The 16,616-nt window shown below is 47.9% G+C and overlaps 1 protein-coding gene and 1 long non-coding RNA gene across 9 annotated transcripts in view; one reads left to right on the top strand and one right to left on the bottom strand.

The window, feature by feature from the left end:
* Nucleotides 1–5,074, bottom strand: part of LOC138848601 (uncharacterized) — a 59,661-nt gene extending 54,587 nt beyond the window's left edge. Inside the window, exon 1 of the long non-coding RNA XR_011386612.1 lies at nt 3,136–5,074. This is a non-coding gene — a long non-coding RNA (uncharacterized lncRNA). The remainder of the gene's footprint in view (nt 1–3,135) is intronic.
* Nucleotides 5,075–11,688: 6,614 nt separating this feature from the next.
* The window catches only part of MEIS1 (Meis homeobox 1), a 141,260-nt gene continuing 136,332 nt past the window's right edge, over nt 11,689–16,616 (top strand). For 3 of the 8 annotated variants that reach the window (XM_051837804.2, XM_051837784.2, XM_051837801.2), the window contains exons 1-3: nt 11,777–11,805; nt 12,559–12,634; nt 14,027–14,095. In XM_051837804.2, coding sequence (XP_051693764.1) covers nt 11,792–11,805; nt 12,559–12,634; nt 14,027–14,095 — 159 coding nt within the window. In that variant the 5' untranslated portion in view covers nt 11,777–11,791. Of the gene's footprint in view, nt 11,806–12,558; nt 12,635–14,026; nt 14,096–14,121; nt 14,908–16,616 lie in introns of those variants that run through there. The other 5 variants (XM_051837788.2, XM_070069034.1, XM_008254323.4 and 2 more) reach the window with 3 other exon arrangements.

The raw sequence follows: 16,616 nt of genomic DNA, 5'->3' as shown, positions 1-16,616 counted from the left end.
GTTTACAATTACTGAAGTGGAAAGATTTTGACAAGCAAACCAAAAACGAAAATAAATTTTTTAAAGTTATATGAAAAAATGCTGATTAATGCCAGCAATAGGAATAGACATTTTTAGAAAGTGTTTTTAATCAGCTCCCCAGTATGGGGTTAACCAACTGTGTCAGCAGAACTAAATTACGGACTCATAGGAAAGGAAAAAACAAATAAAAAGAAGGAAATTTTGAAACAAATTCAAGTGATTCCCTCCTGGGTAAAAAGTTAGAAGCGCTGAGGACAGTTCATGGGTTGAACACCTCAAACAAATAAGCCCTAGGCGTAGAACAGGCAAGAATACCTGAAAACATGCAGTACTTTTCCATCTAAATTAGGCTTAAAGAGATGAAAAAGGACAAAACTAAAAAGAGTGAAATATTCGATGAGAACGTGGTAACTCCCTAATACACAATCGTAAGTCAGAATGAACTGGCTGTGGTCATTCGGTCGTTATCCGGTCAAAAGGGTGGCTGGTCCCATGGAGCCAACAATTCCTGGGGTACAGTTCTGTAGGGCATTTAAATACGACGGAATCGGGCTCCAGAGGAGCATTTTCAGAGCATTTGAAGCTGAACCACACTCCACATTGTGCGTGGCTCCCGAGTGAGGATCACAGGGAAGACACAGGTACGAAAAGAGCCATAACTCTCGATGTTCCACTGCGCGGTTTTCAAGTTCCCAAGCACTCTGGTTGTGCCAAGCAATGCCTTTTGGGTTTTATTTTCCTTGGCTTTTCAGATGGTCAAGTGTTTATGTTGTTTCAATAAATTATTATTTTAACTCAATTCTATGTTCAGGCAAAAACAAAACAACAAAACTTCAAGCAAATTGTATTTGGTTTGCTGAGGTATGTAACCATTATTAGGCTATCAAGAAATTCAATCTGTAAATAAATTACCTCTTGCCCTACAAACTCAGTGTGTAATGCTACCAGCAAAAGACAAATGTGAAGTCAGGGAGTTCTAGAAAGTGCCTCCTAATGTCTGGCCAGTGGAAAAAGGATTAAAGTTTTTTTTACCTCCAAAAACACACTGACAAATATCCAGACAAAATCTAATGGCAACAACAAAAAAAGACATCCTGTGCTTTTGACATCTTTCTGTTTATTTTAGTTCTTTCAGGTGTGTCTTTCAACAAAGACCTAAGTTGTCATTTTCTAACTCTGAGAGCAGTATTTGGAAGTCACAATGCCTGAAGGTATTGAGTAATTCTCTTGACACTTAATTTCCCTGTTGGGAGAATCTCAAGAAAGGGAGTAGTCAAGAGTGAGTAGAAAAAAAAGTCCCAGGTAGAAGCATTTATGTTTTCCTTCCCTGGAACATAAAGCACAAGAATTTAAGATTTCAGTGGTCTGAAAGTTTTTATGAGAAATTATTGTCAGTTTTTATAGAATCAGGTATATCCACCAAAAATTGCCTATTATTACCATTAATTTGGTCCTTACATATGTCTAAAATTGTAGCAATTCTGTTTCAAAGGCTATCTTTTAAAATGGATATGTTACAGACTTTACTGCTAACAAGAAGTTTGTAGTTACAGAAGTCTTATGAGATACAAGTCTACTTTACATACCAAAGCTCCTTTCAAAATATTAAGGGGACTTCTTCCTAAAACGAGTGTGCATTTTTTCCTAATCATTCCTGCTCCTTCTTTCTCTGAGCATTGTGTGATAATGTTTTGAACAGTCCTTGGTCACGTTGATACAGAAGAGAGACTCTGTTAGGAACACTGCATATTGAACAGATTAAAACATCTTTAGGTCGTTGCTTCCCAAAGAGTGCTGAAGATGATTTAGGAGCATATATCCAAGCAAATTGCTTTAAGTTTATGAGTGTAACCATTGTGTTCTGTATTATAAAAAAAAAAAAAAAAAAAAAAAGGAATCCACACTGCAATATGAAGTTTCACTTTAAAATGCATTTATGTGTATTGTTTTAGTTGTGACTTTAAAAGAAAGAATAGTCATCCAAGGGCATTAAAATGAGGCAAAAATCCTGAAATTACATGTAGATGGCTGACATCAAGACAAGGAAGTGTGGCTTTGGGATAGCTTTCTCCAACCCAATTCCTAAATATCAGCCTCTTTAAAACTTACTCTGAGATGGAAAAGCACCTGGCTCCTGGCTCCTGCCATCGGATCAGCGCAGTGCGCCGGCCGCATCGCGCTGGCCGCGGCAGCCATTGGAGGGTGAACCAACGGCAAAGGAAGACCTTTCTCTCTGTCTCTCTCTCTCTCACTGTCCACTCTGCCTGTCAAAAAAAAAAAAAAAAAAAAAAAAAAAAAAAAAAAAAAAACCACTTACTCTGAGATAGGTATGATTGCCACATCCTGACACTAAGCTTTTTTTTTCTTTATGAAGGTACCCATTTGATACCTAATTTTATAATATATCATTTTAAAAGAGAGTCAAGGAGATTAAAATCATATAGCCAATTCATGTTGCCGGTGATGCACTTCTTCAGATCCAATCAGCCCACCAATCACTGAACTACAATTTGAAGTCCTACATCCTCTGCTCTTCCTCACAGCTACCCCCGAGACAGTCCTGGGAGTTTTGTGCACATAATGAGCTTTTTCTAATTGGAAATACTTTCCAAAATCACTCTTCAGTTTCAGCCTACCACCACTAAACAGTTGCAAATAAAATAGCTCTCAAAGATCATGACCTCATAAAAGATTTTTAACTCAAAGACAACAACGTGCATTAACAAGTATCTAAGAAAATACAACAGGCTTGTCATAATAGCTAAACGCCGACACAGAAAATTACCAAAGTTTAAAACTCCAGCAGCATTAGGCTTTGGGTTGTTATTCTTATTCAATGAGTAAAAACAAACCAAAAAGTCAGTAAAATTTCGAGTTTTACAAAACAGAACAAACATAGATGACAAGAGATAACTGGCCTACAGGCAAGTTTTCTGTATCAAACACCCAAAACAAGACAAAATTCAAAGTCACAAAAAAGTTATAATAAAAGGCTAAAAATAATCAGGAAATGAGGAGAAGAGGGTGACAAACAACTGACCTGTTGCAGAAGCAAAAATTTGAAACTAAAAATACAAATATTTCAGAATTAGAAATGCCAACTCGAAAGCTTACTTTGCCCACAGAAGATGCAGGATGTCTTTGTAAAGGGTCTGGCAGCCTGGGTTGCAGTAAAGTTTGAGGAAGCAGCAATAAAATGCTGTTTCCATAACTTGGGATCTGAACATCCCAGTGGGGCACTTGGTCTGTGTGGACTCCAAGAAGCCTTTTCTCGTATCCTTAAAAGACAAGCTGCTGGGGGCAGCCAGGGTTGGAGGACACTCACCCTGCTCCTGTGCAGTGACCTGGGCCAGTTTTGCACTTACGTTCATTAAGGCACAGGAAGACAACCCAAAAGGCGGAGGTAACTGCTTGCCTGCTTGCATGTAAAAACAGTAGGAGAAGAGCAAGCCCTAGGAGTCACCAGCACCATCACCTCCTGACACCAGCTCTGCCTGCCCTGTCCACTCTCCCCTGCATGAGTCTGTCAGTGAGCCTCCCTGACTGCCACTTTCCCAGGGATCAGGGGTGGAGTCAGTATTGGAGCCACACACCCAGGCCCTCACACCCACACACTCACACCACCACACACCTGGCCCCATCACACTCACCACACTCACACACCCTCACCTTCACCCTCACACACTACACACACACCCTCACATCACATGCACACACATGCTGACACACACACACACCAAACACACATCCTCACATCACACACACACTCTCACACACTACACACACACCCTCAGACACTACACACATCGTCACATTACATGCACACTCTCACACTCACACCTTCACACACTACACACACACACCCTCACATATCACTCACACCTTCACCCACTATACACACACACCCTCACACATCACACACACACCCTCATACTACACACAACCCCTAACACACTACACACACACCCTCACACACTACACACACTCTCACACACTACACACACCCCCTTACATTACATGAATACCCTCACACTCACACCCTCACACACTACACACACCCTTATACATACACCCTCACACACATCACATGCACACATGCTGACACACACACCAAACACACACTCTCACATCACACACACACCCTCACACATCACACACACACCCTCACACTATACACACACCTTCACACTCACACATACCCTCACACACTACATACACACCCTCATATCACATGCACACACATGCTGACACACACCAAACACACACCCTCACATTGCACACACCCTCAGAAACTAATACACACCCTTACATTACATGCACACCCTCACACTCACACCCTCACACACTACACACACACCCCCTCACAATACACCCTCACACACAACACATGCACACATCACACACCCTCACATCACATGCACACACACCCTGACACACATATCACACACACACTCTCACACACCTTCACAACTCCCTCACATCACACACACCACCACACACACACCCTCATACATCACACACACATCACACACACACCCTCACAACCACACACACACCCTCACACACATTACACACCCTCACATCACATGCACAGGTCACAGACACACACCTGCACACTCACACCACCATAGACCTGGCCCCTCACTCACATACCACACACACAAGAAAACACACTCACACACATCACAAGCACACAGCACCCACACGCACACCACCCAGTGGCAGTCTCCTTAGGGAGGAAAGCCGCTTCCCTAGCTGTGATTTCTTTTGAGAGTCGGAGAACACATAAGAAGGAAGCTTGAGGCATGCAGGAAAGAAAGGGGAGAACTTCGATCCACTTCACGTGACCCCCTGGATCTCACTGTCCTCATCTGTGAAGTGGGCTTTCTCGGGCCTCCACTCCCTATGATGGGGAAGGGGCTGTAAACAGGGGGTGCCAGGCAGAGCAAAGGCCCATCCCACGCTACCCGCACCGCACGGGGGTACCTGCTGCCCGCCCGGAGCAGGACGGTCTCTTGTGGACTGGCCTAGGGGATAAGAGAGGGTCCGTGTTTGCCTCTGACCTCTGCTTCTACACCATCCATACCTAGCCCCTTGCCTCCCCATCCCTTCCCTTCATATCCTTCCCCTCCCCTCCGCTCCCCTCCCCTTCTCTTCCTCTCTCCTTCCCTCTCTCTACGCATCCCCCAGAGAACTGCGCGCAAACGTGAAGAGCCAGGGGAAGCAACAGCTCTGTGAACTATTTAGCAAAATCAATATGCAATTCCGTGCCACGGCTCCCGCGAAGCAGAAAGCACCGTACGGGCCTGCGGCACGCTTTTGCCCGCGTACCGCCGCGGGGAGGCCGCTCGCGGGTCCCGGCGGGGAGAGCGGCGCCCTCGGGCTCGGCTCTCCGTCTGCTTTCGGCGCCGCCTCCGTTTCCGCCGCTCTCTCGCTCCTTCCCCTCGCTTCGCTTTGCCCCGGCCTGCTCTTCCCCTCCCGGCGCGAGGAGCACGGCCAGGCGGGGCCTCGGCTCCCACCCCGCGGCGGCTGAACGCGGCAGCAGGACCCGCTCCGGTCTCCCGCGGTCCGCAGCCGCATCTCCTCCCCGAAGCGCACCTGAAACCAGAACCCTGGCCGTAAACGCGCCCGCCCGCCAGCCTCTTCGAGGGGGCCCGTGGCTCCCCGGGGCTCTCCCGACTCAAACAGACTCGGGGAGCGCACTTGACCTCGGAAGAGGAAGGGGGGATGGGGGCGCCCCTGAGAAGAGCCGTCCAGGAACGGGAGCGAGAAGCGTCTAGAATTAGGCCGGGAAGCGGGAGGCGGGGTGGGGGGGGTGGGGGTGTGTGTTGGTGAGCGGGACGATCAGGAGTACCAGAGGCCCGCTGGGCAGAAGAGCGCCTGCGGGTGCTCAGCCCGAAGCAGCCAAAGACCGAGGCCGGCGCTCCCGGGTCCTCGCGCCCCCGCCGCCGGGGCCTGGCCCGCGCCCTCCCGCAGATGCTGAGACGAACTCCAAAGTGTGTGTGTGGGGGGGGGGGTATAAATGACAGGGGAGGGGAGACCCACAGGAGAGAGGATCTTTCCACCTTCCCAGGGGACACTTTCCCCTCCTCTCCTGCGCCAAGCCGGGTGTGAGCGGACCCTGCAGCACGGCTGCAGGAAGGGAATTCCGCCGGGACCCTCCACCCGACCCAGGGAGCCCGCACCCTGGGGTGCAGGCATTCCGGGGCCTCTGGATCCAGACCGTGCTCTAGGGCGCGGCGGGGACCCGACCCTTGCTCGCATGCCCCCTGTTTTGTGGGGTCACCGTGCAGACACACACGGTGAGAGGCTCCCCTCCGCCAGGATTCCCAGAAGGGGTCCGTAAATGCAGTGTATCCCGGGGGCGCCTCGCAGGCTGCGCGCTCGGCCTCGGACCGATTTCGTGCGGCTTCGACGTCGCCTTCTCCTATTAGTTACAAGTTTTCAAATTGGTCTTTTCTCCTATAAATCGCCTGGGAGAGGGGGGTAATGACTTTCAGCAAGTACAACCATAGTCTGAAGTTAATCTTAAGTTAAAAAGGGGCAAGGAAAGATAATATTTATTTTGCATTTTAAGTAAGGACCCAGAAAAGTGTGTTTTCGGGTACTAACAAGTGAGTGGCGACTCAGCCGCGTCATGCAACTTGAGTTTTCCTCCTCCGTGTTTCTCACACGAGAAGTCTTTCTGAGCTGCAGGAAGCCTTCGATGTTGTTCTAACTCATTAGAGAATTCAATGAAATGTTAAAATATTTATTTTTCAATTTTTCAATAATCAGCACGCGTTTTGCCTGGAGGTTTTCACAAAGCGCGCCCCTCTTGGCAAACGCGGATGCTAGAACGTCTGGTCTGGTTCGTCCTGGGGCTTCGAAGGGGCAGTGTGTGCGACTGAGGACCAGGGTCCCTTTGCCTGGTCCTGCAGCAATCAGTGTCTCCACTGTTGGTTTAGCAAACGTCGAACATGTATTGCTTGTGATTAGTTCCTGCAAGAATTTTTCAGGTTCTCCACCTATTGTTAGTAGGGTTTTTGTTTGTTTGTTTCATCTGGGTCAAATAGCATCTCACAAAGTGGCTCCAAACAGCATCTCATAAAATAATAACCTTTCACAGTCAGTTGCTTATGCTAAGGTTTAAGAGACACCCCACCCCAACACCACCATCTCAAGTGAACAACTGAAACCATCCTGAGTTTTCCACTGCAATGCCAGCGATCCCACTGGTTTAAGTAGTCAGTGTCAGTCCAGGTTCTCTGAAACATCTATATTTAATATGATATTTTAAAGTCATTCTGCCTTAGTGCCACATCAAAATATATATTGTAAGTAGATCATTGAAATATATTTATGCATCAATAAAATGTCCTAAAGTTTTCTTCTTTTCACTATTAGGTTTTTATTAAGAGGCACCCTAATAACTAGTCATGTCCTACTGGGATTCAGTAAAATGTAACCAGGAATTTTAACTTCAGGAAAGCACAATAATGATTTTAAGAGCCCTTGTACCAAAGCCTACATCTCTTTAACCAAAAGTAGCTCGACTCCTCCATATTTTTTGGCATTGGGATTTGTTTGTTTCTTAAATCACTTCCCTATGGTAATTGTGATTTACTTCAGAAACTATGTCAATACCAAGCAGAGGTCAGAGTTAGCTTCATGCCTTTTTAAACATTTTTCCCCCAAAGCCTCCATGGTGCTAGAACACCACAACTACTTTAAAATTATAACCAGCATGTATATAAGATTTTTAATGACTAAGAGAACAGCAAACAGCCTCTGTACATAAAGGCATCTGAACGTGAGTCTCACCCACACTTTCTCCACTGTGTTCCCCAACAGAACACACTGAAGTTTTACATTTTCATCCAGAACTGCTAAAAGGGAACTACACTAAAATTTTTCTAATTATCAGTCTCATTGCCCCTCTTCTAAATGTTCTTGTCTTGATTACCAAATGTCATGTCACGTTCCAAAGTCCAAGCATTAATTTGCACATCCTGGATCTTACAGCATCCTGGATAGATTTAACCTGTCAAGCAAATTCACCCTCAGAGCCAACCAACCACCAGTATTTTTTTTCCAGTATTTTTTTTTCTAGACACCAAACCTGTTCCATCATCTTTTCTGTTTTTCCAATACTGACTTTGTGTACACACATACACACACAGCTGTAGCAAACGTAGACTTATGCCTGGTGCCTTGGTAAAGTGGTTGAGATGTGCCTGTACTTAATGTGTTCTATCCTTGGATTTGAAAAAATGTGATTAGACCACAAGACCTCTCCTTTGAGCCTCAGTTGGATCCTGTAGTGGTCTTCTGTTACTCACTAACCCCAAATGACACTGTGTACCTCCAGTCCCCAACCCCCAACTCCATTAAATACTGGACTAGAAAAAAGCTTGTCATTAAGGCTGCAGTTTTTCCATTGTCCAGTAGACGGCATAAAAGATCAAGCCTTCAAATGCTAAACAATTCACTAAGGCTGTCTGGTTTGGTTTGGAGTGTATGTGAGTGTGCTATTCTTTTAAATATTCAGCCAGAACTGTATCTGAGCAGAAGAGACTTATCTCAGAACTTAACGGCAACTCATCAAGGTTTTGAAACATTAGTGATAGGGAAAGTTTAGGGTATATTCTCAAGAAAATGCAACTTCAGAGAATACACTGACTGTTAGAAATGAGAAGTGCAGAGGGGAATGTTATTGAGAATTTATCATTTAAAAGTTATCAACAAAGGAAATGAAATTGAGAAAGGTGCAGTACATTTTAAATTATCTGTTAATGGATAAAGAATGTATTTACAACTGAATGTTCAAGATTCTGTATCGTAAGTTGGCATGATATGTCCATGTTTTTTATTAGATAAAATATACAGCCCAACCCACAGAACTGAGGATTGTATTTCAAATGGGCTTACATATGCATGCATATATGACGTGTAGTAAATGAGAAGAAATTCGCTCCACCAAGTTCTGTGAGGAGCTCTTGGGGGATATTGGAGGACGATGCTATTAGAAATAATAGTTGAGACTTTGCCTCTTCTACAGCCATGTATGACTTTGCTAATATTTATATTTTACTAAAAGGTTTCTATTTCCCTTTAATTCTGCAGACACTCTTAATGCAGGACCAGGGGGTGGAGCGGGGGTGGAGAGGGTAAAGTGTGAGCTAATAACTCATTTCCCAGTTAATTTTATTAAGAATTTATAGCACTGTTTAGAAAGTTTTAAGACAACCATAAATTTTATTAGGAATATTTTATTAAGCCCTCCATTTAATTAATAAAAGACCTCTATAACTTCTGAAAATGTCAGAGCTAGTAATTATGTTAACCAGTGTAGTTTTTTCCCCCTCTAGAGACCAAAGCTTTGTAATGATTTGAAATAGAAAAGTAGTAAAGAAAGCACCCCCACCCCAATTTTTCTCTTAGCTTTTGCATTCTCGGGCCAAAGTAGAGTGACTTGGGTATTTTCCTTCCAATGGTTAGAGAGCCTAAGCTGACCTCTCACTGACTTCTGAACTGGACCCAGACATTCTTTGTTTTCTGAAGCAAAATGCAGTAAACAAATTTCCCAGTCCTTATAGCCTCCATTGCTCTGGGGCACTTGATTAACGTCCTCCTTGATCCTCTGGGTTGACCCCCTTGCACATGCCCTAACCAGGTTTCTCCCTTTAATAGACTTCTAAATAGTTTCTTTCACTTTTCTCACAGCCATTCATTAGCTCTGACTTCTTGGTACCTTTCTCCCATCACATCCAGGCTCTTATCTCTAACATTCCTCTATTATCTCTACTAGATTTCAAATCTATTTTCTTTAAGCTGTCTTCCCCTCCTCTCATTTCTGTGTTTTTGAAATGCAAATGCGAATGTGGGAGTGAGATGTAGAGGAGGGATGTTCTTGAGGGACCAACCCCAAGCCTCCACACCACAGGATAACCTAAAAAGCAATCACAACATTTTAAAAGGCATCTTGAAGTTAGGTGGCAGATGATAAACTCTTATCATTCTGTGAACACAGCTGCCAAACTCGATTGATTAACAGGCTTTTGTTTATTCTGGGCTGGCAAATACACACACATTTTACCTTAAGAGGTGCCTCTTTAATTTCACAGGGCTTTGGAACTGACTCATCAGTGTGAAGTTTTGGGACAAAAGCCTAATTCAGGATATAGGCCTTCCCAAAGGCACGGCTCCTTATAGAACAGAAAGGTACAAGGGGAGTTTACCCCCAGAGGAGGCCAGCAGCCCAGAGGAGCTCCGCTGGCCTCAAATGCCTCCCTTGGGAGGGGAGAAACAGCAGAGACCAAGGGCCCAGAACGCCTCTTTTTAGTACTCCTTCTCTATCTGTGGAAGGTGCCCGAGGAGGTGAAGGAGGAGCAGAGAATGGAAGGGCCTTCACCAAGTCAAGATGCTGCAGAATAAAGTTCACTTGCCTAGAAAAGAAAGTGTACGATCCATGCTTAGGATAGGTGCTGTCACATAGCAAGCAGGAACGTCTCATCCGCTCTCACTGACACCTAGGACTTGGCCCTTCACTTATTCCTTTTAATAGATGATTCATTGTTACCCTGTTGAAGGAGGTATCCCTTTTTTTTTTTTTTTTTAACTTTTATGGCTCCTATGTTAAAACTCTAGACACCCTCCATGCAATTTCTCCCGGCAAGCCCCAACTGTAATAACTGTTTGCTAATTGTAAAATCCTTATCCAGAATGAGGTTTGGGCAAACAATTTGTACTACTGTAATTACATTGTAAAAGTGTTTCAGCCCCTTGATTGTCTAGAATTAATTGTACAAAGGCCTAGAAGTAGCATTGGGTTCACAGTTACAAATGGATAGTGGGGAAGAAGACACTTTTCACAACCAGTAAGTTTATTTTAAGCTCACAAACTCAAACTGTTCCATTCTGTAAGAAAAATCTGTGTGTACGACATTTAAAGAACATTTTTAAGGTGACCTGGCATACCATGGTTTGCACCCAAGTCTGCCTACTATTTTGAAGGCTCCGGTTGTTGGAAAAGAGTGATTTACTTGAATTTTTTTCGTTTTTAATCTCTGCTGAAAACAAAAGATATTATTTGCTGGAAAGCAATAACACGAAGCCAATCCTGTTGTTAAAAAAGTATATTCCGTATATTAACAAACTGCCCTTTTCCTAATGTGAAAACGTGGAGGGTTGAGCGGAGGGAACGCCCGGCCGGGTTACCTAAGTCTGCTGAGAACCCCTAAGGGCTGGTAAAGATCATGGTCGTCTAAGTGTATTTCGCAGTAAATTTCCCTCAGTTAAATTACACAATCTCCCTCGCAGTTCACATAAGGGCCGTGAGCGAAGCCGTGCCCACGTCAGGCTTTGGTTCGACGCCCTCCCCTGTCCCCCTCGGGTCCCCCTCCCGCTCCCAGGAGCGCGGGTGCGGAGACGGCGCGCACGGCCCCGCAGGCAGCCGTCGAAGGCGCTCAGGTGGTGGGGAAGGCCGGCGGGCTGCGGGCCGGCCCGGTCCTCTCCATACTTGGGAAAGGCTTGTGCTGCCTGGCCCAGCCAGCGCCACTCCCCAGGAAGAAGACAGAAATCGCCTCCCCGAGACCCTGAAATTGGCCTGAAATTTGCTTCCAAGTTCATGCCGCGAGGGTGGGGAGAGCAGGGGTCAGGCGTGGGCTCACAGGCGCCGGTCATCCACCTGGCTGCCCCTCACCCCCCGACCCCCAGGCTTTGACTCCGGGGCCTGCCTTCCCTTTCCGAGTGAGGCGTCGGGGAGTTTGTGCCAGGAAACTACACACGTATGCGACGTAAAAAGTAAGAGATCCTAAAACTTGAGTGTGCCAGACAAAAGAAGAAAAGGCGTGTGTCTGAGGGGGATGGGGGGGCGAGTCAAGAGATGAGGGATCCCGAGGACGTTTGGAACCGACGGAAAGCAGCCGTGGCTCTTCGGAGGAGAGAGCGGTTCTGGGTGGACCGCGCCAGCCCTGTCTTCCAGGCGCACACCGGGAGCGGACTGGGGCGGGGGGCTGGGGGAGGCTGCGGGGCTCGTCGGCTCGGCCTGCTGGAAACGCTGCCCTCTCGGGGCGGCTCAGCCGGCGCCGACCCGTGCGGAGGCTTTAGGAAGCCACAGGAATCGCCTCGGGGAGGCTCCGCGCGCGGCGGGGACCCGGTCGGGACCCCGGGTCCGACGCTCGCCCTGGTGCCCGCTGTCGCAAGCCCACTCCACGGAAACTCGGGTCGCATCTTCCCTGCTACTTGGCGCCTAAGAGTTGGCTGCTGCACACCTCCGAGCGCCTAACCTTTTCCAAACCGTCTCCGCCAGAACGGAGCCCCCTCGCTCTGGCTGAAAACTCTGCCCCCCACCCCTGCGCCCCTTTAGGGGCCAGGGCTGGGGCCGCGGCCCGGGCCGCAGGACGGGGGTGGGGGTGAGGGGCGCGTGCGCCCGCCGCTTCGAGGGAGTCAGCCTTTTGGCCACCTTCGGGGCGGGAATCGGGGCTGGCGGTTTGCATTCCCGGCAGATCGAAGCTCCCTGCTGATCGATTATTTGATAATTGATTTTCCCCGCAGCCAATGCGCGGCCGCCTGGGCGGGGGCGCCTCCTGATTGGCCGAGCCCTTCGCCACGGCTGCCCACCGAGATTTGGGTGAGTTCATTTTCCAGCCGACCGCAGGGGGAGTTTTCGGCGAGGCTTCGGCTGGGGGGTGGGGGCGGGGGTTCCTCTCGGAGCCGAGCGAGCTGCGAGCCCCGCTCGGGGATGGGAGGCTTCCCGGCGCCGGTCGAGCTGCTGCGGCCAAGCCCTCTCAGCAGACCGGAGCCCGGCGGGCAGCAAACTCGAAAATAACACCATTACATAGCACTGTAAAGGGCCACCTCAGAGTGCCACAATAAAGAGAAGGGGGGAAATGACTAAGCCCAGAGAATAGGTATTCGCAGGGGGAAAGTTAAAGCCAGAGGCGCCGAGCCTCCGAGTTTGGGTACCGGCAGCTTTTGTCTGCAAACCTCGGCTCCCGAAGTGGATCCTTTTCCTCAGGCACTGGGAGTTTTCGCCGAACCGAGTGTGTGGGGTGGGTGGTGGTGGGGGGACAGGAAAGTGTGGTCAGCAAAGGAGCAGGGCGTCGCCGGGGAGAGAGCTGGGGGCGCGGGGCCCCTCCAGGCCCGCGCGAGGCCGAGGCCGGAGCCCCTCGGCGCCTCGAAGACAAAGGCGGCGGCGGCCGCAGCCGGAGCCGAGCGCGCCGGCCCCGTCGCGCCGCGCCCGCAGCGGGTCTGAGGAAAAGCGGCCCTCCCCGCGGCGCCCGGGCCGCAGCTCCGCCCGCGAGGTCCGGGCTGCCCCGAGCCCGCGTCGGGTTTCGCTTTCCGGCGATCATAAATAGCTCGGTGTTTGTAAACAGGCGCTGGGGGCACATTCCCGGCGCCCGGCTCATTGTTCCCTCCCTGGCTCTCACTCCGCGCAGGACGCCGGGGCTGGGGCCGGGGGGCTGCCGGGGCGAGGAGAGGGGGCGTCCAGATCCAAAGTGACAAAATGCAAGCATTGCCTTGCCGCCGGCCGGGCGTCCACCTCTGACAGCACAAAAACCGTACGCCCGAGCCAGCCCCGGCCCCGCGTTCCCAGGACTCCCCCGCCGGAGCCTCTCCCAGCCCCGCTCGCGTCTGGCTCCGGGTTGGACTTTTCTCCTCGGGGTGGCGGGGGTGGGGAGAGGTTTAGGTCCGAGGATCCGGCACTTCGTGCATCAGCCCCGGGCCCGACACAGACTGGCCGACCCCAATAATTTCGAGGAAAGTCTTGAAGTCTACGTGCGGTGCCCTGTGCAAAATAACTCCCGCTGCTGCGGCGGGCCCCGCGTTTATTCCCAATTTATTTCAAGAGAGTCGGGCTGGAGACCGAGGGAGAGTCTGGAGGGGGGGAGAGAGAGGGAAGAATGCGGGAAATCAAGGCGGCGGCCGGGCGCTGCCGCCCGCGTCGGCGTGCGTGTGCCCCGGGTGTGCGGCGGCGGCGCCTGGGCGTGCGATTTCATGGAGCGCCTCTCCGCCTCTCCAGTGTGGCCGGAGCTCGCCTCGCGCACCCACCCCTGCCGAGGAGCCTACTTGCTGCAGCCCAATGCATTGTGTAAGACGCGACCTGTTATGGCCACCACTACTTCCGGGTTCTAGCATTCTGGTCGGAATCCACCTCTCCGCCTGTGCAACACACACTTTACACACGCACGGGGACTGCAAGCGGGCAGCATCGATCGTGGCTCCTTTAAGACAAACTCAGACAGACATTTTTTTTAACCCTGCTTCTCTAATCTCTCTCCAGTGCAGCAGTTGCAAAGGGGGAGAGAGAGAGGGAGAGAGAGAAAGAGAAAGAGAGCGAGCGAGCGAGAGAAGAGAGAAACTGATTAGGAATTAGGACTGATTCGAGGGACGCGAGCGCTAGGGCTTTGTGCATTTGAATATTAACATTTGAGGTGTTCTGACCAGAAGAAGACAGAGCGGATGATCATTCATTCACCACGTTGACAACCTCGCCTGTGATTGACAGCTGGAGTGGCAGAAAGCCATGAGATTTGGTAGTTGGGTCTGAGGGGCGCTCGCTCTTTTTTTTTTTTTTTTTAAACTGATTTTTGGGGGAGAGAAGATCTGCGCTTTTTTTCCTTTTTCCTTTTTTTTTTTTCTTTTTTCCTCCCCCCCGCTGCTGTCTTGGAAACGGAGCGCTTTTATGCTCAGTGACTCGGGCGCTTTGCCTCAGGTCCCGTAGACCGACGATCTGGGACGAGTAGCTCACACTGCTGGAGACGTTAAAGGATTTTTCGTCGTGCCTTTTTTTTTTTTTTTTCCGGGGGAGTTTGCTTATTTGTTTCTTTTCACACTGGCCTTAAAGAGGATATATTAGAAGTTGAAGTAGGAAGGGAGCCAGAGAGGCCGATGGCGCAAAGGGTACGTATTAAAAACAATTGTGAGATTAAATTGAAACGTGGCTGAAGGACACTGCTAAAAAGTTTCCTTTTTTCTCTCTTTCTTTTTGAATGAGGCTCTTAAAGCCGTGGCCTAAAGCGAGAAGATTTATTCAATGCATTTGTAGACTTGTGTTTGTTATTTGTAGATGTTAATTCAAGTAACCAAGTTTTCTGTAGATTCCTAACTAGCAGCTATATAAAAATAAAAATATGTTGCTGGAGCAATCATCTATTTAAAAAAAACACTAGATACCTAATTTGAGCATTCAGGGATCAGAAGTTTAAAGCTATGTTTAAACTAAAATAAGCAGCTGGAAACTTCTGCGATGTTATTGATTATGCCCATCTTTAATATCATTAGAAGTATTTAGTTTTTTAAAGCATATAACTTTTGTCATAATACAGCAGGTTTTGGGGGTCGGAAGGCATTCATCTTTTAAAAGTAATTTTAATTTGCATGGGGTTTTTATGCAAGATAATACTTTGCAAGTTTTTCTTAGGTAAGCCTTGTACTAATTGGATACTAAGCACATAGTCACTCACTTTAAAAATGCAATACTTAATTTCCCCAATATTCCTATTTGAATGGAAATGTAGTGAGAGTAAAGTGAGACAATGACAGCCCAACTGAGGTAGTTTCTTAAAAGAAAGGGGGTCTACAAAAAGCCTTCCTTGCATAATTTGTGTCCTAGCCCTCAAAGCCCTGTTTGCAAAAGAAAGTTACTAGGCTGACACATTTTTCTTTACTCCTTTGGTTCAGGCAAATGCCAGCGTTCTTCCAAACTCTTTTCACACCTCTGGCTTTAAGGAGATGAAAGTGGCAATTCCTCTTTTCTTTGAAAATCATTTCACTCTCGGCGCCTCCAAATCTTGGGAAAAGAACTTGCCTGGAATGAAGCAATTAGAAAAACCCAAATAGCTCAATTTCGCACAAGAAATAATGACAGTCAATATGAAAGTAGTTTTATTGGGAGAAGAAGACAGCGGGTTGTGTGTACATTTGCTGTTGAATTTGCCTTTAACCTATTGAGTAGCTTTTGCCTGGTTGACTTCTAGTCTGGGGAGAAAGTTCATAAGCGTAAAAAAAAATACAATATTAATTGCTTCGACTATAGATTTTCTGTAACTTTTTGGGGAAATTGTCCCATTCTAAATTCAGCTCTAAGGTAGGGAAACATTACCCTTCCTTAAATTTCATGTATCAGGGAATCAGTTCCTTTTGATAATTTAGCAGAGTTTATCTTGGAAAGCAAAGGAAATGCAGTGTCTTGCAGGACTGCCCAACCCCACGCTGGCAGGGAAATAAAATGAGAAGCCTGTCTGAATTCACGTGCTTGGCAGAGCCGTTCCCATCGTAACTTTTTTTTTTTTTTTTTAACTCCCCCTGATGTGAAGGGGCTGTGAAACTAGGCAGGTTTAGCTGCACTGCCCTGGCATGTTTTATTATTGTGATTTTGCTTGATTTTCCTCCTCCAGAGACATGCACGCTGTACCTTCCGCCCTCCGGGAGAATGCCTCCCTGTCTTTCCTTCTTTCTTCCTTCCTTCCTCGCCAGGGGATCCTGAGTTTCTGAACGAATGGATAGGGACACAAGTTAGGGCAAGAACATTCATCCCAGATGAGTCTTAGCGAGACTCCTAGAATTTTTACTTGAGAAATTGTTTTTTAAACAAGAAATCTCAACTTTGG

This window comes from Oryctolagus cuniculus, chromosome 2 (genome assembly GCF_964237555.1).
Source record: "Oryctolagus cuniculus chromosome 2, mOryCun1.1, whole genome shotgun sequence".
NCBI classification, from domain to species: Eukaryota; Metazoa; Chordata; class Mammalia; order Lagomorpha; family Leporidae; genus Oryctolagus; species Oryctolagus cuniculus.
This window is presented reverse-complemented; position numbering and strand designations above follow the sequence as displayed.